At 41.3% G+C, this 25,392-nt stretch overlaps 1 protein-coding gene across 2 annotated transcripts in view; it reads right to left on the bottom strand.

Annotated features, from left to right (window-relative positions):
• The window catches only part of Dhrs7b (dehydrogenase/reductase 7B), a 48,564-nt gene that overhangs the window by 16,040 nt on the left and 7,132 nt on the right, over positions 1-25,392 (bottom strand). The window contains exon 3 of one of the 2 annotated variants that reach the window (XM_005001955.3): positions 456-634. In XM_005001955.3, the coding sequence (XP_005002012.1) occupies positions 456-634 (179 nt within the window). Of the gene's footprint in view, positions 1-444; positions 635-25,392 lie in introns of both variants that reach the window. The other variant, XM_063242273.1, reaches the window with a different exon arrangement.

The following is a 25,392-nucleotide window of genomic DNA, read 5'->3' as shown; positions in this document are numbered from 1 at the left end:
GAACAGCTGAGGCTTCAATTATCCCGTCTCTGACCCTGCAGAGCCCAGGAAGGGAAAGGGAAGAGGAAAGTGTGGAGAAGATATATTTTAAGGACATGCAAGGCTGGAGGTGCTAGCTGAATCCAGGAAACAGTATGCTCATTTGGTCCTCACCAAGGTAAAAATGCTTTTTAAATTAGTTGCCCACATTTGAAAATCAGATTTTACATCAAATCGTTGACGGCTCAGGAAGCAGCCAGAGCTAAGTTAGCTTCCCTTCAACAGACTCTTTACTTGCTTTCACCTCTCCACTTTGAGAATCAGGGCCATTTCTCATTGTGTGTAAGGCTCTACATTTTTCCAGCTAGACCCAAGGACAATGGCAGCCTGTTTGCATGTCCTGTAGTTCTGGACCAGCCAGCATCCATCCTGTCTGGCGTGCTCTCCACACCCAACAGTACTGACCGCTGACCCACCTCTCCCCAGGCCTGAGGTGGCGCCCGTGACCACTACCACAGCATTCCTCAGGTAGGCCTTCATGCGAATCCACTGCAGCAACCGGAAGAGACCGAAGATGCCCAGACAGCCAAAGAGCAAGGGCAGGATGGCTGTACAGGTGATCAAGTCCATGGCCCTCCTTTTCAGCAGACTTTTCCTAGAAGACCCAAAACCAAATCAGTAAATGACAGAGTAAGAAAACATAAGGAGAGTTAACAGAGAAGATGGCGGCTTGCTAGGTAGCTGGGTGGAGAGCCTCTCGTGGAAAAACAGCTCAGACATTGGAATTTGACAACATGGAGGAGGCCAAACAATAGAAGAGGGATTCTTGCGATCCAGGAGGAAACTGAAGGAAAAAAAAAAAATAGGAAGAGGAAAGAAAAACACAGGTGGAGAGCTGGAGCCGGATGTGCTCACTGAGACCGCTGTGCTGGGCGCACCGTGGAGTCTGACGATTGGAGTCAGACAATTCAAGGCTGTGGCTGCCGATAACGGGAGTTGGTGAGTCCTGGGCCCTTGGTGGGAGGATGTGGCGCAGTGTGGAGTGGAGCCAAGGTGGAGAGCTGCATTAATTCTTGGTGAGTGCTGGAAATTGGGTCCCGCGGTGGGTATGGCCAGCAGGAAGACATATTGGAGTTGGGCAGAACAAGGCCTGAGCCTGGAGTCTCGGTGGCATCAGTCAGCTGCCCCTGGCCCAGAGCAGACTTGTGGGATCTGCTTGGGCTGAGTCACACCCCTAGTCGGGATCCAATAGCCAGGGACGAAACTGTCCCGACCCTGTGACGTCCACAAAATACAGGCTAAGTTGCTGAAGGCACTTGCTGGTTGACTGGCTCAGAGGAGAGGGGCCAGCCCACAGTCCCTGCACGCACCTCAGATAACAGCAAACTGGAGAAGACAGCAAAACCCCACCCAGCACACTTCGGAAAAACCATAAGCAATATGGAGAGGGCCAGGGACCTCTACCATTCTGGTTTCTGAAAGAAACGAGAAACATGACAAGAGAAAGAAACAAGAAAAAACCACCAGCTGCTGATCCTGGGAAAATAAGCTCAGGAGAGGTAAATATAGAAGAGAATCAGTGCAGCAATCACGCAATATTGGCCACAACATTAGCGGACATAAAGAAATACCTTCGTGACCTCATAGATGAACTTGAAACTGAAATTCTAACCCAAATGAGGCAAGATATAAAAATATTGGGCCAGGCGTGGTGGTGTACTCCTGTAATCCCAGCACTTGGGAGGCCTGAGTCAGGCCAATGGTTGCAAGTTCAAGACCAGCCTGGGATACAAAGTGAGCCCAAGATCAGCCTGAACTGTGTAGAGACCTTGTCTCAAAAAGACAAAAAAAAAAAAAAAAAAAAAAAAAAAGATATAAAAAGATTAATAAAAGAAATGCTAAGCCCCTCTCAAGAAGACACAGATGGAAGCATGGAGGAACCCAGAAAAGGAAGAGAAACTTTTGGTGAAGAATATAAGCAAAATCTAGAATACATGAAACAGATCCAAAGAGATTACCAGGAAATTAAAAACTCCATTGAAAGCTGGCAAAATGACTTGACAGACACTGAAGCTAGCCTTTTGAAACTTGAAGAGAGATTTATGGTGTGTGATCATGAAAGAAAAGACCTATTAAAAATAACAAGGAACCAGGAAGTAACAATTCAAAGGCTAGAAGACAACAAGAGGATCTATAACTTAAGAATAAAAAATGTGAGCGAAGAAGCAGGGGTAAACAAAAATGAATTACAAAGGCTATTCACAGGAATAATTAAGGAAAACTTCCCAAGCATAGGAAAAAGAAATGATATTCAGATAAATGAAGCATACAGAACTCCAACCAACTACAACCAAAACAGATCTACACCCAGACATATAATAATCAAGATCCCAGAAATCCACAACAAGAACAGAATATTAAAAGCGGTCAGTGAAAAGAAGCAGATCACCTATACAGGAAAACTCATCAAAATAATGACAGACTTCTCAACACAAACTCTCAAATCAAGAAGAGCCTGGGGGAAGTAGTCCATGCCTGGAAAGAAAATAACCTCCAACCCAGATTGATGTACCCTGAAGAACTCTCTCAAAATTAATGGAGAAACAAGATGTTTCCAAGACAAGGAGGAATGTGGAAGTTCATGGCTACCAATCCAACCCTACAAAAAATACTGAAGGACATTCTAGAGATGGAAAAAAATACCAGGATTCCAGCAACAGTGGCAGAGAGGCCTCAATGAACAGGACGGACAGTGGAATAAAGGAGAAAATTGGACAAATAATAGCAGAAAAATAGAATAGCAGAGATGAGGCACAGAAGGTGGGCTATAATCTCTAATATAGATAGCCTTGATACACTAACAAAAAGAAACACAGACAGAGTAGATTAGGAGGCAGGATCCATCAAGATGCTCTGAATAGGAAATATACTCAACCTGACAGAGGGTTAATAAACTGAAAGTCAAAGATGAGAAAACGATGCTCTATGTGACAGGGAACCAGAGGAAATAGGGACAACTCATCCAGCAGCTGCAGATATGTTAGAAAGTCGTGACACTTTTGTGCAGTGCAGAACTACTCAGCTAGAAGGAAGGAAAACCTTGCGGCTTCAGTAAGTAAAAGAGTACAGCTCAAGATCAAGCTCAGGGGTAAAAAGGTTCAGCATCACTCAGACAGATAATGGGTTGACCCCTAATCTAAAAACTGAAGGGGTTAGTGGGACCCAAAATATACAAAGCACCCTGAGAAAGGGAAAGGGGAGGAACTGCCTAAAAAAGGAAGGCAAAGGACATTATTAATAGTGTATCAGGATTTAAAAACCACATTAGTCTTATCGTTCTGTTTAGTTTGATTATATTTTGTTCCGGTCTGTCTACTCATACTAGATTTGAGGGCACAGACAGCTATCCCAAAAACAGCAGGCTATAGTATGGTAACTATCCTTTTTTTTTTTTTATGAGTACCGGGGATCGAACTCAGGACTGCCTGCTTGCAAGGCAGGTGCTTATGCCACTGAGCTAAATCCCCAGCCCCTATGGTAACTCTCCTTAATTTCCTATTAACTTAAACTAAAGCCCTGTATTACTTACACTGACTTACTATGACTTACTTTGTCTTACTGTGACTTATTTGAAGCTGGTTTGTTAGACCATTGTCTTGACTGATTTTATTTGAATTTGGTATGCTTGATAGTATCAAGTCTAAGAGCAGAGGCAACTACTCTGAAGATGACAAAATAGAAAGGCATTATTGGAGGATAGATGTTTCTTGGAGGGCAACCCTGGGACCCCCGAAAGTATTTTTGACTATAGGCCTCATGGACACCCAGGGGAATTCAATGCAGGGGTATCTGTCAGTGCTAAGGATGAGCACAGACTTAGACTGCTGAGCCTGGTGCCCTACTATGTACATGTCATTTGTCTCAAGTGGGATTCTACAGTAAGCCATGGTTGGCCACATGAAATCAGGAAGGTACACAAGTGTTTGTGCAATGGTGTAGTCAATGTTTAGGAAATGTAACCATCTTTTTCCACAACTGCCCTAATTTTCTTAATTCCCCTAAACCTCCTCAGGTCCTCATTACTCACCCAGAAACTATGACCAAAGCAACAAATAAACAGGGAGATGAATAGTTAAAATCATGGATGAGCTAGTGAGAATAACATTATGTTCTGCTACTTCAAAAGAAATGCCCTAGTAAGGCCACGTGGTAATAAGGCCAGAGTCTATTAGATAAAGGTTTCCTAACAGCCCACATACAGAACTGTGGTGTTATGAGCACAATGATCCTTTGCAAGAAGCAAGAGGATGAAAATCAACAAGAGAGTTCTAGCAAGGGACAGCTGGAAGCTTTAAATTATTCATAAGTCTGGGAATAACTATGTAAAACCATTTATCTATTAAATGTCCTATCTCTTTAACTCTGCATATTTAAAAAACCACTTCCACTTCCTTTCTGCAGGTGACATCAACTCTGTACTCAGGGAATGCAGCTGCCAGGAATACTGCAAAATTCCACCACACATTCACTTATATACTAAGTTGCTTTGATCCTGATGCTCCTGGTCAGGACGGCTGCCCAAATCTAAGCTAACACTGCAAAAGGGTTCTGCTCCAGCTTCCACAGTCATTTCAACTACAGTTTAGTATTTAATTGTCACCTGCCTTTCAAAATATACCTAAATTCCTGATTACCATAAAAAGTAATACTCTTGGGCTTTAAAATGACTTTACCATCAACTGTCACTTTATCCACTAATACATCCCTCTCTCTTCCACTGAGGCAACAAGGAGAACAGCACCTCAAGTGCCATGCTTTTACCCCAGTGCTGCAGGCACCATCTCTGCCCCCAGCAAAAGTACTTAGTTCTGTACAGGTCATGCCAAGTCCCAAGTACCCAATGGGACCCATCAGACTTCATGTGATACCTCAGGTCCTTCCTTATAAGGCAGGTCTCGAGGTGGGATACCCTCATTTTCCCAGAATTGGCCACTTCCCAGGATGAGTGAAACAGACAGGGATGTGTTAGTGGATAAAGTGACAGTTGATGGTAAAGTCATTTTAAAGCCCAAGATGAGCAGGAAGGTGAGAAAAGGTTAACAGAGAAGGACAGCAGGGCTCAGCCTTTAGGGTCAGGGACAGAGATCTGCAAACTGTCCCATGGGCCTCTGGCACTGGAGCTGGCAGAGTTTGCACCATTTCAAAATCACAACCTAGGACTGAGCCAAAAATCTATCTAACGCCATTGGGATTAAACTCGAAGTATGCAGCTTATCACCTCTAAAATGCAGAGGTTCCAGAGACCATCTATAAAATATGCACCGCACATGGCAATGGCATGAGAATGAACCCTTGAGCCAGCCCTGGCCTCTTAGCAACCCACAAAAAGACCTAATGCTTTGAGCCTCGTCTCTGGGATTGGGGAATACAAGAGTCTACCTCGTGGGTCTGCCAAAACGTTGGATGAGTTAGTTACCTGGTCACTGACTCAGGTAAGTGCTCAGGGAATGCTGTGTCAGCAAGGAGCAGCACAATTCACACAAACTTAGAGCTCAATAAGTCACTTCACTACTATCAGACTTCTTCCAGGGTCCCTAAAAATGCCCTAGTTTATGACACTGGTTCTTGTTTGTTTATTTTAAAGGGGGTAAAGTTAAACACAACAAAACAGAACAAAATAGGACATAAGAAAGCACTGTAAGAGATATAAATTTCAAAGCTAGATGACCTGAGATCTTCACTATCTATCATACTATGTCTTGTTTTCTTCCAAACAGTTGTCTATGTCTTCACATACAGAGAATTGATACAAAACAGCATAGTATAAAACTGATCTGAACAGAATGAGGAAGGCGTTTTAGGTCTTCAAAACCAGACAATAGGAAAGTCACTAATGGCTGTCGTAATGTCTCTCATTCTCTTCAAAATAGCTGTCCATACTTTCATATATAACATTGGTTCTTTCCAAATATAGGAAATTCATTAACTATAGAATTCAATGTATTTTTATTCCTTCATAAACTAGTTTAACAAAGAGGAAAAAAGTCAGAATTCAATACCTTATATTCCAATTTATATACCAAAAAATGTCCCCAAAAGCCTGGTATGGTAATACACAGATGTAATCCCAGTGATTTAGGAGGCTGAGGAAAAAGCAATGCAAGTTCAAGGAAAGTAAGGACAACTTAGAAAGATTCTGTCTCAAAATAAAAATAGATTAGAATATCGTGGGGTTTTTGTTTTTTTGTTTCTGTTTTTTGGTAGCGGGGATCAAACTCACGACTTCATGTTTGCTAGACACGTACCGCTGAGCTAAACCCCCAGTCCATAGATTAGAACATAAAAAAGGTTTGGGAATAAAGATTCAATCCATAGCACTACATGTCAGAAAAGAATGAAAAGAAAATGTCACCTAGGCCGGGTCAGCCAGGACAGCCCAGAAAGGCAGTGAAGTATCCCTCAGCCCTTTACACATTCAGGAAAGAGAGGGATAAAAATGAACCAGCTAGGGAGGTTCCCCAGTGGAAGATAAAGCTCCCAACAAAATGCAATTAAAACTCAAGAAAGAAAACTAAAATTAAAAATTTAAGCCAGCAACCTATGACATGAAGAAAAAACTACACACTGTCCTGTACACTTCCAGGATTCCTTCAGTATCTGATACAATATCACAGGCCAGCCTTGGTCACCTTGCCCTGAGGACTGCTTTCTCTGGGCCAAACATGGAGCAGAGTCAATGGGATCCATCCTCTGGATGTATAGTGGAAATCTGCAGTATTCCTGGGCTACAGGACCTACAGGGTTGATGTCATCTGGTATTATGGTTTGCATCTGGATGTCCCCCCAAAGCCTCATGCAGTCATGGGAGGTGAAGGCTTTGGGGAGGTGACTGAATCTAGAGTTTGTGATTGATTCATTGTCCAGTGCTTCGATTGGGATTGTGAGTGCTACATCTGCCCTAAAGGGCAGCCTATATACAATATAAGGGAGGAAAGGAGGCTTGCTTCCTTCTTGCACTCCTCTCCTTTTCACTCTTATTGCTTCTGCAGTTTTCCGCAGCCTTGAACTGTTGCCTCTCTGCCATCCCATCCTGCCTTGGAACCAGCTGATTATATACTAAATCTCCACAAACTATGAGGTAAATAAACTTTTCCTTCCTTAGTTTTGGGCACTGAGTATTTTGTCTCAGGAACAAGAAAAGATACCTGGAGAAAGGAAGTGAAAAATTTTTTAAAGATGATGTTGAAGAGATGGGACACTTAGGAAGTTAATAGTTTTACAGCTACTCCCAGACTTATGAATAATTTAAAGCTTCTAGCTGTTTCACTAGAACTCGGTTCTTGATTTCCATCCTCTGTGCAGAAGGTGCACAGCTGTATTCAGTCATTGTGAGAGAATCAGAAAGCTTAATAAAGAATCAGTGCCGACACTCCCTAGCTAATGCAGGGTGATGATAATGGGAAACAGCACCCCAAATCAAGTCATTCATTTGAGAATTAAGTTCAGTTCCAGCATAATTTTCCCAACCAAGTCAGGCATGGTTGGTATAAACCTATATTCCCAGCACTCTAGGAGGCTCAGACGGGAGGACCACTAAGTCCTGCCTGACAGTTTAGCTTGATGTAGCTCAGTGTAAAAGCCCTGGCTCCAATCCTCAATAAAAAATTAAATTAAAAAATCTTCACTACATGAAACTGCTCAAATTGTCATTCCAATTCTTTCCATGAGTTTCTCAAATTCTTAGAAGATCTCCTAACTTTTATTCCACTATGCATTTGTCCCCTTGATGGGCCCTCAGGCTGCTGGGCCTCCCCAGATTCTCAGAAAGTTATGCCAAGAAGGCCAAGAAAGTGAGACATGGCCACCCTCTGCCTTGCTGTGGCATCTAGGAGACTTCTCGCAACAAAGAAGTCTGCTGCAGAGTGGAAGAAAGGAAATTTATCTTGGCTGGTTGCATTTCCAGATTAGGAAAAAGAAGTCTATATAAAGCAAGGTCACCAGGTCTGTGTTTTTTGAAAACTGAATATAAGATTTAATATGTTCGTTAATTATGTATTTATAAAAATGCTTATTAACTGCTAATTTTGGATCTGTAACCAGATTATGAACTGGGAAAACAAGAGTAATGGTATAAAAAGGAAGTAGGAAACCAGCACACTGGAGTACAGAGCAAACAATGGCATAGGAAGAGTTCTGTGAGCACAGAAGGAGGCAAAACAGGGAACAGAGAATGAGGCCAGGAAAGAGGTTGCCCCATAGTAACCCACAGAGTACACACCATACATCATCCAGAAGAAAGGCCACACTGCCTAAGTACAAGATGTATAACACAGCCATGCCCACTCTCTGAATTGACAGCGTAGGGACTTGAGGCATGAATTTGCATTAATGGTCCATAAAATAGCATAAGCCTCAGAGAGTTCAGGGGTCACATGCTAAGGTTATCTACTCATATTTTCATACATCACAAAATTAGTGAGCGCAAACCTAGGTTAAGAATGTGAGGGGATAGAAATAAAAGTCCCTTTAAGGATGAATGTTTTCTTAAAGGGAAAAATTCCAGGCTCAGGGAGCAGGAGATACAGGTTCTTACTGTGACTCTGGTCAGCAGCTCCCCCACTCTGCATGGAGAGGTTCTTTTTCAAGGCTTTCAGAACTTTAACTTACAGTAAGACTATCATTCGAAGGTAAATGTCACCCTCTATGCCACTACTACATTCCTCATACATGGGCCAAAATTCTCAATTGTGATTCACAAATGAAATCTGTTCTCAAGCCTCCTTTCTTTTCTCAAGCAATTTTTCAAAGAATAAATTATCCATAAAAATAGGCATTTGGAATTTCCTCAGACATCACACACAGAAATTAAACTAAATTTGAGAATCAAAGAAAGAGATCTTAAAACCTTCCCAAAATTATAAAAAGAATTACGTTGGGTCTGTATGTAGGATGAATCATCAAGTAAGTTGCCACATACAATAAAAGCTGGCCAAAGGGCAGAAAGAAGTTCCAAATGGAAAGTGGGACACTGAGAGTATGCAGCAAGGAAGGGCTTAGTATCACCAAAAGCAGTTAGGCTCCCGTTCCCACAAACCTATACGTATTCTTCTATTTAACTGATGACCTATTCTAATCTGCTGATCTAATTAAAGTGACATAAACTATAGTTCATGTTTATGACTTATATCTGTAAATATATCTAAAAATCTATTTTCAGAAAGTAAAACAAAAAAAAAGTAAGTAAAATCAGATTAAATCTGCTCTTTTTCTGGAGTCAAGCATCTGAGAAGCAGGCTCTCTTTGATAGAAAGAAAGAGCATTCTCCTGCCCTGAAAGAAAGCTACTCTGCCAACAGCAGAAGTCATGGCACTAGGGCCCTATCTGGTCTTTTGACCTGAGACAGAGTGTCTAGGACCAGAGGACAGACGATAGCTTCAGGTCAGCTGGACCTTCCAGGAATGCTGGAACAAGGCACAGAAGAGTATCTTCTGGGGTGGACCAAGGGACCAGCCTGAGGGCCTTTGGTTTAGAGGACTGAAGGATAGCATCAATAAAAACAACTGGAGAATACTTCAGACCAGGGTCCTGAGTATTCAGTTCTGGAAAGGGCTACCATGTTGACGCACACTCTGCTCTCCACTAAGAAACGGCACTGTATCCAGAAACCCTGGCAGGCAGGATAGGGTGTGAAGTGCCAAAGCTCAACTTCAGCCTGGCAGCCTGGTCACACAGGAGCACGATGACCACAAGGCACAGCACTGCATGGAAGATGACTATTTGAGTTGTTAAGGTCTTAAGTCTTAGATAAATCCAGCTCTGACTTTGACATACACAAAAATTCAAGTTTCTAAATATACTTTTCCAAGGAAATGTAGGGTTCCTGGAAGGTGATGAAATGATCTCACTAGAAAATATATTGGAGATGAGCCCCCCCCCCCCCGAAACTGGAGAAAGCACTCTCTGTGGTGGTGAAGCAAAAAAAAAAAAAAAAAAAAAAAAAAAAAAAAAAAATCACCAGGTTGGCATCAGCGAGTGCCATGTATACTTGCCACTAGACATAGGCAAATTTATTCTCTAGATGTCTTAGTGTCAAAATGGATCATTCCAACACAGGAATGTGCTTTGTGAATGTGAAGTTCCTAAATAAATGTGCTACAGACACACGACCTGACTGAAGAATAACTCCTAGAGTGGGTCTGGGATGATGGGTAGCCATGCTGGCAGCTTTTGGGCTGTGCATGTGTAAGTGGGATCCATAAAAGACCAACGTTGTGACTCAGTGTCCATGCAAGTGGTTCACCTCAGGTCCTGGACATCACGTGCTTGTCCCTCAAGGACTGCCTGGTACCAGGCACTGGGCTAGGCCTGAGGAGTAAGACAGTGAATAAAGCAGACTTGCTGACTGACTTCATGGAGTTCATGGCTTCCCATGACTGACAATGAACAAAGCAACACAAAAATCAAATGATTATAATTGTGATAATGAAAGAAAGCATCACTGTAAACCAACCAAGAGTCATAGGCTAAATTTGTACAATCTCGCCTGTAGATTTCACTCAAAGTCAAAACAGTTCAAACTATGGGGCACCCAAAAACATGCTCCTGGCCTGGAGCTGCCGCTGAGTAATGACTCCTGGATCTGATTAGTATCTTAAAAAATTACATATAACAAGGGCTGGGGATTTAGCTCAGCGGCATAAGCACCTGCCTTACAAGCAGGCAGTCGTGAGTTCGATCCCTGGTACCAATAAAAACGAAAAAGACAAAAAAAAAAATTACATACAACAATAGCAAAAAGGCAGACAAGATACTGCTGTAACTATGAGGTCAGGAATCAAGTTGTATTTACAAGAAGCTGTTAGATATGAGGATGATACACACCTGTATTCTTAGCTACTTGGGAGGCTGAGGCAGGAGGATCACAAATTCAAGGCCAACCTGGGCAACTTAATGAGGGCCTGTCAAAATGGAGAGAGACAGAGACACAGAGACAGAGAGACAGAGAGACAGAGAGAGACAAGGCTAGGGATGTATTTCAGTACTCCCTGGGTCCAATTCCAGTATTTAGAGGAAACAAATAAACAAACAGCTGCTAGAAGTGTAGGCATTAGAAATATAAATAAACACAGCAATTCACATTTGCATTCAAGATTGAGCATAATATATAATATAACTGTTGGAGTAGATGCATTCTACAAATAGTTACTGAGTCTCCCCTGTATCCTCACTGCTCCAGGCTCTGAGGTAAATGTTCTCAGGCAGATGACATGTAAGTGGGAGTGAATGCTAACAAAGATAAATAAAATGTAAATCATGCTGCTAAAAGCAGGTGAGCAAAGAGGAAGGGATGGACATTTCAGGCACTTACCTAACAACCTGAAGAAAGCTGAACATGGTAATGCATACCAGTAGTCCCAGAATTTTGGGAAGTTGAGCAACAAGCTCACAAATTTCACTCTAACCTGCGCAACTCAGACACTTGGTGAGACTCTGTCTCAAAATGAAAAATACATAAGAGACTGAGATGTATTCAGTGGGAAGGCCCTGGGCTCAATGCACAGCACCATAAATAAATAAATAAAGGAACTGAAGGAAATGCCCATAGTTGATGGATATAATTCTGATTCAGTACTTTTTCAATTATGCTCCATCCATCCCAAACAGTAGGCTTATAATTCATTCCCTCTTTTACTCACCCAAGATATACCTAAATATCTACCTGAGGGGGAAAAAAATCAGTGAGCCCCTGCCATTGCAGGGATTAGCAACATTTCTGAATGATGCCGGGGAAAGAAATACCAGTAAATAAACACTTGATTGCAATCTGGCAAGGACTGCAAGGAGGCAAATATTATTTTAAGCATATTGCTAGTCTAGTCATTTGTATTGCTTTTCCTACCACCAAAATGCCTGTAATGTTTTTTCTTTTTCCCCCCCTGTAATGTTCCATAGGGGCATTCAGAGTGAAGAAGGAGCTTCATTACTAAACCTCACAGCAAGTAGATTTAAGATTTACTATAGGAATAGAAGTGCAACAAAAACCAACTTTAGCTCTGATGTGCTTTTAAAGTGAACTGGGCTCCCATAGTGGTTGCAAAGACTCAAGAAGTGGACAACACAGAACTGACCAAAACTCAAAGGGTATTTGCCCTCCCAGTGTTCTCAAAGTATTCTAAAGCCATTTCTTTCTAATTTACCCAATATTTACATTAAACCTGCATTTTCTTTTCTTTTCTTTTTCATGCAATGCTGAGGATTGAACTTTTCCATGCCTTTCCCATGCTAGTCAAGTGCACTATGACTGAGCTGTACCTCCAGCTAAACTTGTCCAGGTATTGACTGACTGCAAATGCTGGGATTATGGGCATGCACCACTACACCAAGCTAAACTTGTATTTTAAATGGTATCAAGGATGCTCACAAAATACTAAACATTTTGAGAGCTTTCACTATAGAAAACATTCTCTCAATGTTAAACACTTTGGTAAGTGGGAGGCAGAAGAAAAACTGAGTCTCTGGAGGCTCACTCTCGTCTGCTGTCTGCTTGCTATCTCCTATTCAGTCTCCCCCTGTTTGGCCAACATCTCCCTGAAGCCTTCCCAGGAACCCTGGCCTCCCGTGGCGGGCAGTGACTTCCCCACACAGCTGCCTCTTTCTCCGAATGACTTTCTGAGAAAAGAAAATTTGGCTTTTCATTTTCTGCTTCCCTCATTTTTTATATGGTGAGAATTTCATAAAGGTCTGTCAAATGAGACTGAACCCTGGAGATGAACTATTCAGGCCTCTTGGATTACAGAAAATACTGGAGCCCAGACAAGTTTTATTTGCTGACACTTGCTCAGTAATGAACCGAGATGCTCCAAACCCAAAGCCTGAGGAACAAGAGTACTCAAAATCCATTTTAACTACTTGCAGTTACCCTAAGAAAACCAAATAGTACTGCAACTTCATTTCTGCAAGATCACTAAAACATGTAAAGACAACAAATTACATCCCACAAACAATTATATATTAAGAGGTACTTCAAACAGTCTCATGGTTGAAATCACTTCTTTTTTTTTTTTTTTTTTTTTTGTCTTTTTTCATTTTTATCGGTACCGGGGATTGAACTCACGACCACCTGTTTGCAAGGCAGGTGCTTATGCCGCTGAGCTAAACCCCCAGCCCCCCACATTTTTTTTTTGAAAGGGTCTCGCTCTGTAGTCCAGGCTGGCCTTCCACTCACTGTGTATGTAGCCTACACTGACCTCAAACTCACATCAATTCTCTTGCCTCAGCCTCCTAGTTACTGGGACTATAGGTATACACCACCATACCCATTCCAGAAGTTTTTAACGGACATTTTAAAATAATGACTATATTTAAAATGTATGATGCTGACTTCATGACAGACAGCATACAGGTAGGAAGGCTACATACCAGAAGGACTAACTGGGAAGGAAGGCAAAATAACCTAAGAGTGCTTTGCCATTGCCAGTGTCTGTGCTTCCATTTAAAAATAGCCTCACCATGGTCCTAGCACTTTAACAAGCATCCTAGCAAATATTTCCCTGGAGACATGGCTGTGTCTTTTCAGGACAAGGCCGTAGTTAAGCAATCTATTTCGCCCACTGTTAGATTTAATACTTTTCTTCCTAGATGAATTGTTCTTCCCTTTTTCCTGCACAGGACCTTTTCAGGCTACACTAACAGACAACTATTTGGCAAATTCAGGAGTATGTATTAAAAAGAGAGAGAAAACAAAAAGGCAGGTGTGGTAGGGCATGCTAGGAGGATGGCCAGGAAGCTGAGGCAAGAGGATGGAAAGTTTGAGGTCAGCCTCATAAACAAAGTGAAACTCTGTCTCAAAATAAAATAAAAAAGGGCTAAGGATGTAGCTCAGTGTTCTCTGGGTTCAATCCCTAGTATTGGGCAAAACAAAAACAAAAAAACAAAACATCGCTATGTTCAGTTGGGCATGGTGGCTCACGCCTGTAATCCCAGTACTGGGGAGGCTGAGGCAGGAGGATCATTGCGAGTTCGAGACCAGCCTGGGCTACAAAATAAGCTCAAGGCCAGCCTGGACTGCATAGAGACCCTGTTTCAAAAAGAAAAAAAAAAATCACTATGTTCACCATAGCTCTTGTCAGTGTGTAAAGCCATAGGGTTACCTTTTAAACTGCATTTAAAGTAGAAAGTAAATATATATATATATATATATATATATATATATATATATATATACACCATTGTATAACAAAACTTTTTCCTCCTGGCCTGTTGGCATTAATAAGCTTAGCCACTGAATGAGGTAAAAGCAAAGTAAAACAGCTGAGTCAGGAAATGTAAGTTTCTTATCTTCCAGTATAGCAAAATGCCAACAGCTGTTGAACCCCGAGGATGGACACATGAAGTTTCATTGTACTAGTCTGCTTTTTTGAACTGTAGATTATTATTCCCATGATTTTACTTTCATGTTCAACTTTGCTAAAATATGGCCGGCAAAGTGAGTAGTATCAGTTTTATTAGAAGCACCACCTTGTATAACAAAATTAGCTAACAAATACTACCAGCTAGAAGGCTAAGAGGAATAAACTGAACAATATCAACTTTCAGTGGCAGTTACAGAGGGCAGCACGATGAGTGGGGTCTTGATCTGGACTGTAAGTGGAACCTGAGACGGGTGACTACAGAAAAAGTCACTAGACATTTCCATGCTTCACTGACTGCTGTATTTCATGAAACAACTGGCTCAGAGCCACATTGCTTCTGAAAGTCCAGTCACTACCTACATCAGAAGCAACTGTTACACTCAGCTCTGACCCTTGAAATCACTAAAACCAGAATGGCTAAGACCTGGGAATCTAGATCTTAACATCCTCCTCTGATGATGCTAATGCAGTTGTTTACCAGGGGGATGTGCTACCCGAGGACATGGTGATCTGCTGACCTCCACCTATCTGCTCTCCCCCAGGCTGTCATCAGAGTCATGGTGAAAGGCCTTTCACCCACACCTCATCCCAACGCTCATCTTCCCTATCCCCAGTTGCCTGGAAATCACTAGGACCAATCTCATTATGGCTTTTACCCTTATATACATCAGTCATCAGGTACCCAGGTATCCTGGGATATCTTCTGGCTCCCAAATCCCAACCCCTTTGTAAACTCTTTCAGAAACCCATCTCCCATTCCTCATATTTAACCCAGTAGTCCTCTTGATCCCTCACCAAATAAATACTCTGCATTTTCAGCCTGGACTCTGAGTGGTCTCTTTACCTTCCTGCTTCCTACTCCAACAATGTCTGGCTTCTCAAGAGGCTAAGGGCTCCTCCACAGCCCTGTGCAATGGTGGCCTTTTCTCTCCCACATCCTTTCTTTAATGTAGCAAGCTTAGCTCTGCACCTTGAACTCAGTTGCCCAAGTTGGCCTCAAACTTGTGGCAATCCTCTTCCCTCAGGCTCTGCACCTCCCTGAAGCCACCCAACTGTGACTGTTTTGCAGACTCTCCCACTTATTGCCCCGCATTAAATCTTCCATCTTCCTCCTGGTCATTCCTTTTGCCACCCATTATTTAGAGACTTAAGTGCTTCGCTATCACTCCCTCTGCACATGTCCTGTTGTCATAATTCTTGTTAATTTTATATCCATGAGTAAGTACTTCTTCCAATAGCCTAGCCCAATGGGCTGTTCACACCATTGACAGCTCTCAGCAGTGTGCCAGAGGCACCCACATGACCCAAAGGAAACTTTTAAGGCAGTCTCAAGAAACAAAAAATACAGCCAGTTTTTATCTTTTTATTTTTTTTTTTAAAGAGCAGAACATATTTATTGAGAGAAACAAAGTTTCTGTCCGACAGAGAGATAGAAGGTATCCCGAGTGGGTTGCTGATGATCCTGCCTTTTCCAGGGGTTTTTATAGAGCAAAACCCTGAGGTGAAGTGGGTTCATGGTGGGGGAAAATGGGTATAGCCAGTTTTTAGAGAACATTGTCTAGGGTGACATATTTGCCTGTTGATTTCTAGGGTAGTTCTACAGTGATTTCTTTTTCTTGGACATGAGGAGGACAGTCTCCTTTCTAACATTCTGACTTTAATTACCCCCACATCCAGTACCTGCAGTCATTATAAGATAACTAGGTGGGCTTTCCAGATGCTTCCAGAAGTGCTTTTGTCTTCCCCATCTTTTTCTTTTAAATTATGTATGTCTTTATACTTAAAGCGAGTTTCCTGAAGATAACATACAGTTGGGCCTTACATTTTGATATATTCTAATAATCTCTTTTCATTTTTATATTTACACCACTATATTAAAAGTGATTATTGCTATAATTGTATTAGTTTCTTTTTGGTTTACTGCCATTATTTTTTGTTTCTATTTTTGTCTTACACTTTTTCTGTCCCTTGCAATTTTAACTGAGCATTTTCTCTCCTTTTTTTGGTACATCTATTCTTTTTTTTTAACTTTTAATGTGGTTGTTCACAACATACATTTACCACATAATAACACCAAGTCCATTTTCTTTTCTTTATTTTTAGACAGGGTCTTGCTGTCTAGTTCAGGCTGGCCTTGAACTCGGTTGCCCAAGTTGGCCTCAAACTTGTGGCAATCCTCTTCCCTCAGGCTCCTAAGTGCTGGGAATTACAGGTGTGTGACACCATCCCTGGCTATAAATCCACTTTCAAACAACACACTTTACAGATAGTGCAAGCACCTTTTAGTTACAGAATATTCCTGGAGTCCTATTCTTTGTATCGTTGCTGTTTTTCTACATACGCATAAATAAGCACATACATGTATGTATAAAAACACAAATCAAATATATTGTTTCTACTATTATTTTCAATTATTTATTTTTTAGATCAATAAAGAATAAGGAATGTAGCCACTGACAACCTGAATTTTAGGGTTACTGGTCTCTAGAACTGTAAGACAATAAATTTGTTTTTTTGTGTGTGCTGTTTTGTTTTTTTGAGACAGGGTCTCATGTTAAGTTTAGGCTGGCCTTAAACTCATGGCAATCCTCATGCCTCTCAGTCTCTGGGGTGCTGGAATTATAGGCGAGTGCTATCACACTCAGCTCTTAGTTTTCTTTTTTGAGACAGGGTCTCACTATGCAATCCAGCTGGCCTTGAACTCACTATGTAGCTAACCCAGGCTGGCTTCAAATTTATAGCAATCCTCTTGCCTTAGCCTCCCAAGTGCTGGGATTACAGATGTATGCCACCATGCCTGGCAATAAATTTGTTTTTTAAGCCAATAAATTTGTTGTAATTTACTATATCAATAATAGGAAACTAATACTATAGTTTTCATCAAATTTCAAGATTTTTGGACATTATTTCTTCAAATATTTTTCTGCCTCTTTATCTCTCTCCTGTGGGATCCTCAAATGTATTGGTACACTTGATGTTACCCACAGATTTCTGATGTTCTATTAATTTGTCTCCAACCTTGTTCTCTCTGTCCTTGAGATCTGATGCTGATCTTCTATTGATCTGTTTCAAATTCACTGTTCTTTCTCTTGCCAGCTCAAATTTGCTGTTGGATTCTTTAGTGAGTTATTTTTCATCTCATTTCAGTTACTGCATTCTTCACCTTCATAATTTCCAACTGGTTCTCTTGCATAGATTATCTCTTTTATTGCAACTATCTGTAGCACTTTTTTTTTCTTTGAAGACAGGGTTTTGCTATGAAATTCAGACTGGCCTTGAACTCTCTGAGATCCTCCTGCCTCAGCCTCTTGAGTTCTGGGATTTCAGGTTTGTGCCACCACACCTGGCTCTGTAGCATTAATGTCTGCACATTCCTCTTTAATTCTCTAAATATACTTTCCTTTAGTTCTTAGAACATTACAACATCCTTTCTTGTATGGGGTTGAGAAATCCTGGGCTGATGTCTCTCTTAGGACACCAAGGAGGAGACTGAGAGGAGTCTGGCCCTCCAATGACAACATAAGTCAAAGGTCCGCTGCAGTTGTTGGTCCATGTTTTGTTTTTTTGTTTTTCCCCCTCTGCTTTCTTTCTCTTTCTTTTTGGTATAGGAGATTGAAGCCAGGGCCTTTGTACCAAGCTACATGCCCAGCCCTCTTTTTTGTTTTGACACAGGATCTCACTAAGTTGCTAAGTTGTCCAGGTTGGGCTCAAACCTGGGACCTTCCCGCTTCAGGTTCCCAAAGTGCTGAGATTATACATATGCACCACCACACTCAGCTTAATTTTTTATTTAGTGACATGCCTGTACTAAACCTAGAGACTGTCTCACCTGCAGTGCGTGGCCATTGATGTTTTTTTAAACTACTTTTTCTTTGTTTTTATTTTTATGCTTGGATTCCTACTCGGTACAACCTTCTGTATCTGCACAGTTTGGTGAACAATCAATTACTGGTCAGAGTTTGTATTCAAACAAATCTGGCAACAACTTTTTAGAGATGGATCTGTGTATGGGGTGGGAAGCACATTCAAGTTCACACAATTTTCATCAGGACCTCTCATACCTCTTGTATCTCTTCTGCAAGTGCACAGTCTCCTTGCCAGTCAGGGATGCACAGATAGCTTAGGCCCTCTTTCCTCTGCTCTACTCATGTAAGCTGTTATTTAATCACCTAAACTGTGTGGAAAGTTATCAAGTCCACCTTTACCCTTCTCACTTATAGCACTTCTCAGTCTAATTTCTGGCTAGTTCACTAGTCCACTGCTTGTCTTAGCGCCACAGAATCGTACCTTACTTGCCACCAAAAATGCCAACAAAGCTGCAAGGCATGGTTTTTTGTTTTGGTTTTGCTGCTGTTCCAAATAGAGTTAGTCTCTGCTGACAGTGATACTGCTGGTCTTTATGGCTTGCACTCATCTTAATTAAACTACTGCATTAGCTGAACTAGGGGGATGGGATGGGAGCAGCCCCAGGCAAGAATGCCAGACTCCAACTCTTCTTCCCCAAAGTTCAATGGTATTTCATGAACAAATACTTCTTGATTTATTATACGCCTATGGCTGATTTCAAAGCCCCTGAAATGCTTGCTTTTTATAATTTTGCCTTGTTTCCTCCTCACTCTCCCATACCAGAAGTGGTGACCTCTTTCCAAAGGAATTTTTGTTGTTTTTCTACTGCCAGATATTAAAATTCCAATGATAATAGACACAAAAACCTAATAACATAGAAACTATGTGTCTCAAATAATTCTATCTAAATGTCTCTGTTGTAGTCAGGGGTTGCAAGGTGAGTAATTATATATAGGACACAGAATTTATAGTATTATTTTATGATGGTCACTCAAAGTCAAATACAAAAATATACAGGAAATCTGTCCACAGCACTAGACCTAGAAAATCCGGCCAAGGGCCTAGATCCCACAGCAATGTCCTGCATGAGTCTAGCTGAAGACCTAGAGCCCAAGACAATGCCTCCTACAAGTCCAGCTGGAGGCCTAGAGCCCATGACAATGACTCATGTAAGTCTATTTTATGGATCTGTGCTGGGAAAACCCAAAGGTCAGCAGTGGAAGCTAGTGAGCCACTATGCCCAGGTCCTTTTTTATTTATTTTATTTTTGAGACAAGTTCTTGCTGGTCTTAAACTTGTGATCCTCCTGGCTGAGCTTCCCAAGTTACTGGGATTAATGATGCACATTACAATACCAGCAATCTTTCTTCTTTCAAAAGTGATTATCACAGGTATTTAATTACAGTGATATAACTACTGCATGAACTTTAAAGAAGTGATGCCTTGCTGGATACAGTGGTTCATCCCTTGGGAGGTTAAAATGAGAGGATCACTTAAACCAAGTAGTTTAACATTTGTCTAGAAAACTCAGTAAGACCCTGTGTCAGAGAGAGAGAGAGAGAGAGAGAGAGAGAGAGAGAGAGAGATCTTTTAAGATATTATCTGTGCCAGATTAAGTAGAAAATGAAAATGAAGTCAGGAAAATAGCTTTAACTTTTTTAGAAATAACAATATACATCACGATTTTTTTCTTCCTGTAAGAATTCATATTTGCTCATTTCATCTAGTAGCCTTGGTCTAGTATCAGTTGCTTTGGGTGTCCAAATATATCTTCCTTTTGCCTCAGTAAGGCACCAAATTTTGTTTCCTTCAACTCAATGTTTTTCCTACTATATACTTCAAGTCTGCCTTCCTTTTTGCCTAAGGTCAAGTTGCTAGCTGCCATTTTTAATTGAAATATAAATAAATTAGAGGTGAGAATGATTTCAAATGTTTGATATAGCAAACCGTCTTTGGAATCAAGTAGACTTGGGTTCGAATACTAACAAAGAAGCCAACTAGGTGAATAACTTTGGACAAGTAACTTAAAGGCGTTAGTTTCTACATGTGCAGCACATATCTGTATCTACCTTACAGAACTGCAGGGAGGATTAACTGAGTATATGTATGTTTTAAAACCTATGTAACATAAACAATAGCTATTACCACTATAATTACTGGGTTATTTATTTAGAGGGACAGTAAGTAATAGGAAAAGTGGCGAAAAGAAAATGAATAAATTTGTCTTTTTTGCTGTGCCCAGCTATAATTGGTAACCAAATTAATCAATTTAAATTTCTGAGCATGACAGCATACACTTGTAATCGCCATTACTTGGGAGGCTGACGTAGAACTGGCTGTAAATTTGAGGCCAGCCTGAACTACACAGTAGGTCCAAGGCTAGTATGAACTAAATTGTGAGTTCCTGTCTCAAAAAGCAAAAGAAGCTGGGAATTTAGCTCAGCGGCATAAGCGCCTGCCTGGCAAGTGCGAGGTCACAATTTCAATCTCTAGTACCTTCCCCCAAAAATTCTTTATCTCTCCTATCCACCAAAAGACAATGAAATAACAAGAGGCATTATGGTAACCATTGTTGATCACCTTGTATTTTGTTTTTACATTATGTATTATGTTCATCCTTTTGATTTGACTGACTCTGTCCTGGTATGTCACATTTGGTTTTACTTTCTTCAAAAAAAAAAGTAATAAGAACCGTGGGAGCAATAAAACCCAAAATGTGTAATTGTCATTGTACAAAAGAAAGGAAAAGAAAGTTCTCTAAAAGATATAACTGCATATATATTTAAGTGTATAAGATAGATAACCAACCATATTATTGAGTTTTGTTGGATCATTGAACAAAACTGTTTGCAGTCTCACTGTTTGAAAGTCCCCTCTATATGCTTTAATTTTGTAACTTCAACTATTTCTAAGACGACACTATGTAATTAACTAGTGATTTCCTACTGTTTATTTTTTCTGAAATTCTGTATAACTTGTACCCTTTTTGTTTTTTTCTTTTTTCTCCTTAAATAAAATTTAAAAAAGACAATGAAGTAACATATTTTCCCCTTTTTAAAATTAAAATGCTTGTATACAACCTGTATGGAAATGGAGTGCATGCTCATAATCCCAGCACTTGAAGGCTAAGGCAGGAAGATTGCTATAAATTTGAGGCTAGTCTGGGCCACATAGGCAAGTTTGAGGCCAGCCTGAACTCCACAGCAAGAATATGTCTCAAAAACACAAACAAAAAAAGGCTTCTACGCAATACAGTATTCTACTACATGCAACATACAAATATGTTTTGTATGTTTGGCAGGGTGGCAGCAGGCAGGGAGCAGAGAGGACCTCGAATTTCAATAGACTTGAGCCACCATAATCCCCCGCCTCTGGCTGGCCTTGCCCTAGCCTCGAAGCCTCTCCTGCTCCTTCCATCTGGCTGCATCTGGCCTCCAGCATATCTGGCAAAAAGTAAGAAAGCAGTCCCCAAGCCACCTGCCCTTCATCTGGAGCAGTGTCTCTAGAATGCAACAGCGCCCCCTGAACCAAGGAAGGCTCCCCACCACACAATCTTCTCCCAGAAACCTAGGCTGAAGAAACCTCTAACATCCAGGACATCCCATCCAAGGGTGAGAACAGAACTCGGCAAGTTGCCCAGCTAATATGGGGGCATTGAAGCTTAGCAACAATCCTGAAGGCCACAGTTAACAAAAGCATTCATACCAGAAGTCCCTGTGAAGAGCTAACTGCCAGCTGTGCCAGGTTTAGAATGTGTTGGCCAGGTGAAACAGAAAAAAGTCACTGGAATGTCATGCTGAGTTTATACCCTGATAGCTGCTCCACAAACTCAACACTGCCTCCCCTCCCACCTTCTGCTTTCCCATGCACAGTCTCATAGAGTTTGTTTTAAACCCAACACTATGGCATCATCAACCTCTCTCCCAACTCCCTGCTTCCCAAGAAGCAGGATGGCTGCTGAAGAGGCCCAAGATGTGTCTCCTGAGAAACCTTACAGGACAATCCTCTACCTCCTAGCCTCAGTTCAGTCAGATATGCTGTGCAGGAACTGATCTCCCATTTGGAAGGCAGCACTGCCAGCCTGTGTTGCTTCCTGCAGCCTTGGGACACAACCCCAGGCAGTGCCATCATGTCTGAACTGTGCCAGGCATGGAGCAGTAATCGCTACTGTAAGCTGGTCTTTACCTTAGGTTTTTTTGTAACCCGTGGTGTAAGTACCAGATGATTGGCCCCAAGGACCAAGGTCTGCACCATCTCCTTATGTCAGGACCAACCAGAGAAATCTACTCCCCACAAGCCCTGATTCAAGTACCACATAAATGGTGGTAGCTTTTACCATGTTAGAGAAGCTGTTATGCACTATCTGTAGACACTTTGGTTGACACTTCTTATAATGTTATGGAACCCAGAAAGTTGTAGTCAATCTGGAAAGAGGTCATATTACAGTCTTGGATTCCAGGAGATGTGACAGGAAGCTTCAGAAGCAACAGTCTGTAGCATTTTGTACCTGACCCTGGGATCAGACTGTCCATCGGGTCTCCATTACTGTGAGTACTCAGGAAGCCCAGGGAGTAGTTGGGGTCATCTCTAGGAAAGCCATGAGGAAGTCAGATACTGGAAATGGTAGGAAGAGGTACTGCTACCAGGAGGATCGGCAGTGTTTGTCCTGCTGCATAATTGGACAACAGCCTAGCACACACCTGTCTTCTTCCCTTGGAAGGGGGCACTAATGCAGATGGACCTCCCCCCTAAACAGTGATGAGCTGGAAGCTTAAGTTGCAGGCCTCAGCATGGATGCTCTTCAAGTTGCCTGGGGAATTCCCAGAACAAGCTTCAGAAGAAAGCAACAGGGATTGAGTCCTTCACAGTTACACTACTGCTGTTCTCTTTCCCAGAAACATCGACTTATTTCAGAAAGCCAGATGGAAGGTTTGTTCAGTATTGCACTGTATTTTATTTACTGCATGACTGTCCCTGAAGATGCAAACCTATAGCAGGGGTGAACTATCGGGGACAAGGCCTAGATTCCCAATCTCCCAAACAAGTGTACGGCCAAGGCTTAAATAAATGAGATAAGTGGTATGATTTTAGGGCTCCAGGAGGATCAAAAGCCTCTGCAGAGTTCTTGCTTCTGGTGGCTAAGACAAGGAATGTCTCTGGCCCATATTTATTTTTTCAGTCAAGGAAGGGATTAGAGTTAAAAAACGCAGGGTTTTGGGAGTAGTTCAAAGACTTTTCCAGTAGCAGATTATGTTAATTTAGGAGAAGTATCTTGACCTTGAGTGTAATCCTGAGATGACTCACAAAGGCTAGATGATCTTATGCTAAGAGTCAATGCGAAATCTCAGATGGGTAGACCAATAATCCCAATTCTGCTTTTTATTCCATAGGGAAATACACAAAACCAGTCACTGTGAATTTGTGGTCCCCAACAGTGAACCCCAGTGGTAGAGTAAGAGCTTTGCATATATGAGGTCCCAGGTTCGAGCCCTAGTACCAAAAATTTAAAAAGAACGAGGGCAAACCCGTAAGTCATTCTGAATGTACTGGAAAGGGGAAGGAACAAGTGGGGAGAAAAAAAAGGAAAGTCAGGGCTCAGGACTCAGCCTCGTGACCCGTTTCAAAACCTCACTCATCCTTGACAACCCACAGCTCATCATAGGTATAGCGAGAGCCAGTGCTTTCAGAGTAGCTGTCTCCACCTTTAGATCCAGAGGAATCAGTACTTTTCTTCTGTGAGAAGATTACATTCTTTGTAGGACAGGCAAAATTTAATTCATCTGTATTCATTTTGTTGTTGAAATAATTTTGCTCCCTCTTCTCTCTCCTCTAAAAAACAGGAATTTTCCTATAAAGCTACATTTCTTGAAAATCTACTTGCCAAGTGGGGTCTGTACCTTTTATCAGTATAGATTCCTTTGAAAATCTAATCGCTGTTATGTCTCTGCTAAAATGCCACATACATACAAAATTGTGAAAATTATTTCAGAAGATCCAAAAACTATCTGAAACAAAACAGAACACCTATTTTGCTGGAAAACCCTTATGCAATGCAAATGTTCTTCACTGAAGCTGGATAAATTAGTAAACCTGAATTTTCATAACCCTAGATTTTTTATTTTTATTTATTTATTTATTTTGTGCCAAGGATCGAACACATAGCTTTGCATTTACCAGGTAAGTGCTTGAGCCACTGATCTAAATCCCCAGCCCCTTAGATATTTTTAAACTAAGAGAGTCCAGCACTACAAATGAAATGTGAATTTCTATAATTTCTATAGTTTGCCACATGGCAAAGCAAATGATATGAAGTCAAACTGTTGCCAACATTAATGTCCTCTGTTTGACCCTGCAGCTTACCTACTTTGGATTCCTGCTTCCTCACCTGTGGAATGGGGCAACAAACATTATGGTCTCTGCATCCTAAGACAGTTAGGAGATGACAGAAAGAGGGATCTGCTAACAGGAATTACCTATTCCATAGTTGGTAGAAGTATCTACTGCTACTACTGCATGCTAGCTTCCTGTGAATACTAAAGCCCAAAACTGTCTGGTGTCTCCTGCTAAATCTCCTAGAACACTTGATCTGTCCATATAGAGCCTCTCTAGTAGCCTAAGAAAACCACTTAATTTCATCCATTTCCTAGGCTTAGATACTAAGTTGAATGAAAATGAATGATGAAAACTAAAAGTGTATGTAAAAGGAATAAACTGAATACTTTGAACACTCAGGTGACTTCATTGTATTCCTATATCCTTGTTTTCAGCAACTGGGACTTCAGGACCCCAAACACCACCCTAAAGACTCAGTAGCCAGCTGGATCAGGCCCTCAGGAGGTACACACACAGGTACATGAGAGCCACTATTCTGTTGTTATAAATTGTAAGTTGCTGGGTTAAGATGGGTGGAAAAAAAGCTCACTCTTTTAAAAGAACTATCAGGAAAAGACCATGATGGGAAAAAGAGTGCTTATTCTCTTTTTGGATGTTTTATATATGTAATAGAATGCTACAAGTCATAGTTAGCAAATAGTGAACACAGATTTGAACCCAGCAGTCAAACTCTAAAGCCCACATTTTTTGTTTTTGGTTTTTGTTTTTGAGACAAGGTCTTGCTATGTATCCAGGCTGGCCTCAAATTCACAGAGATCCTTCT

This window comes from Cavia porcellus, unplaced genomic scaffold (genome assembly GCF_034190915.1).
Source record: "Cavia porcellus strain 051 isolate PalLab524CR breed Dunkin Hartley unplaced genomic scaffold, mCavPor4.1 scaffold_32, whole genome shotgun sequence".
Taxonomy (NCBI): domain Eukaryota; kingdom Metazoa; phylum Chordata; class Mammalia; order Rodentia; family Caviidae; genus Cavia; species Cavia porcellus.
This window is presented reverse-complemented; position numbering and strand designations above follow the sequence as displayed.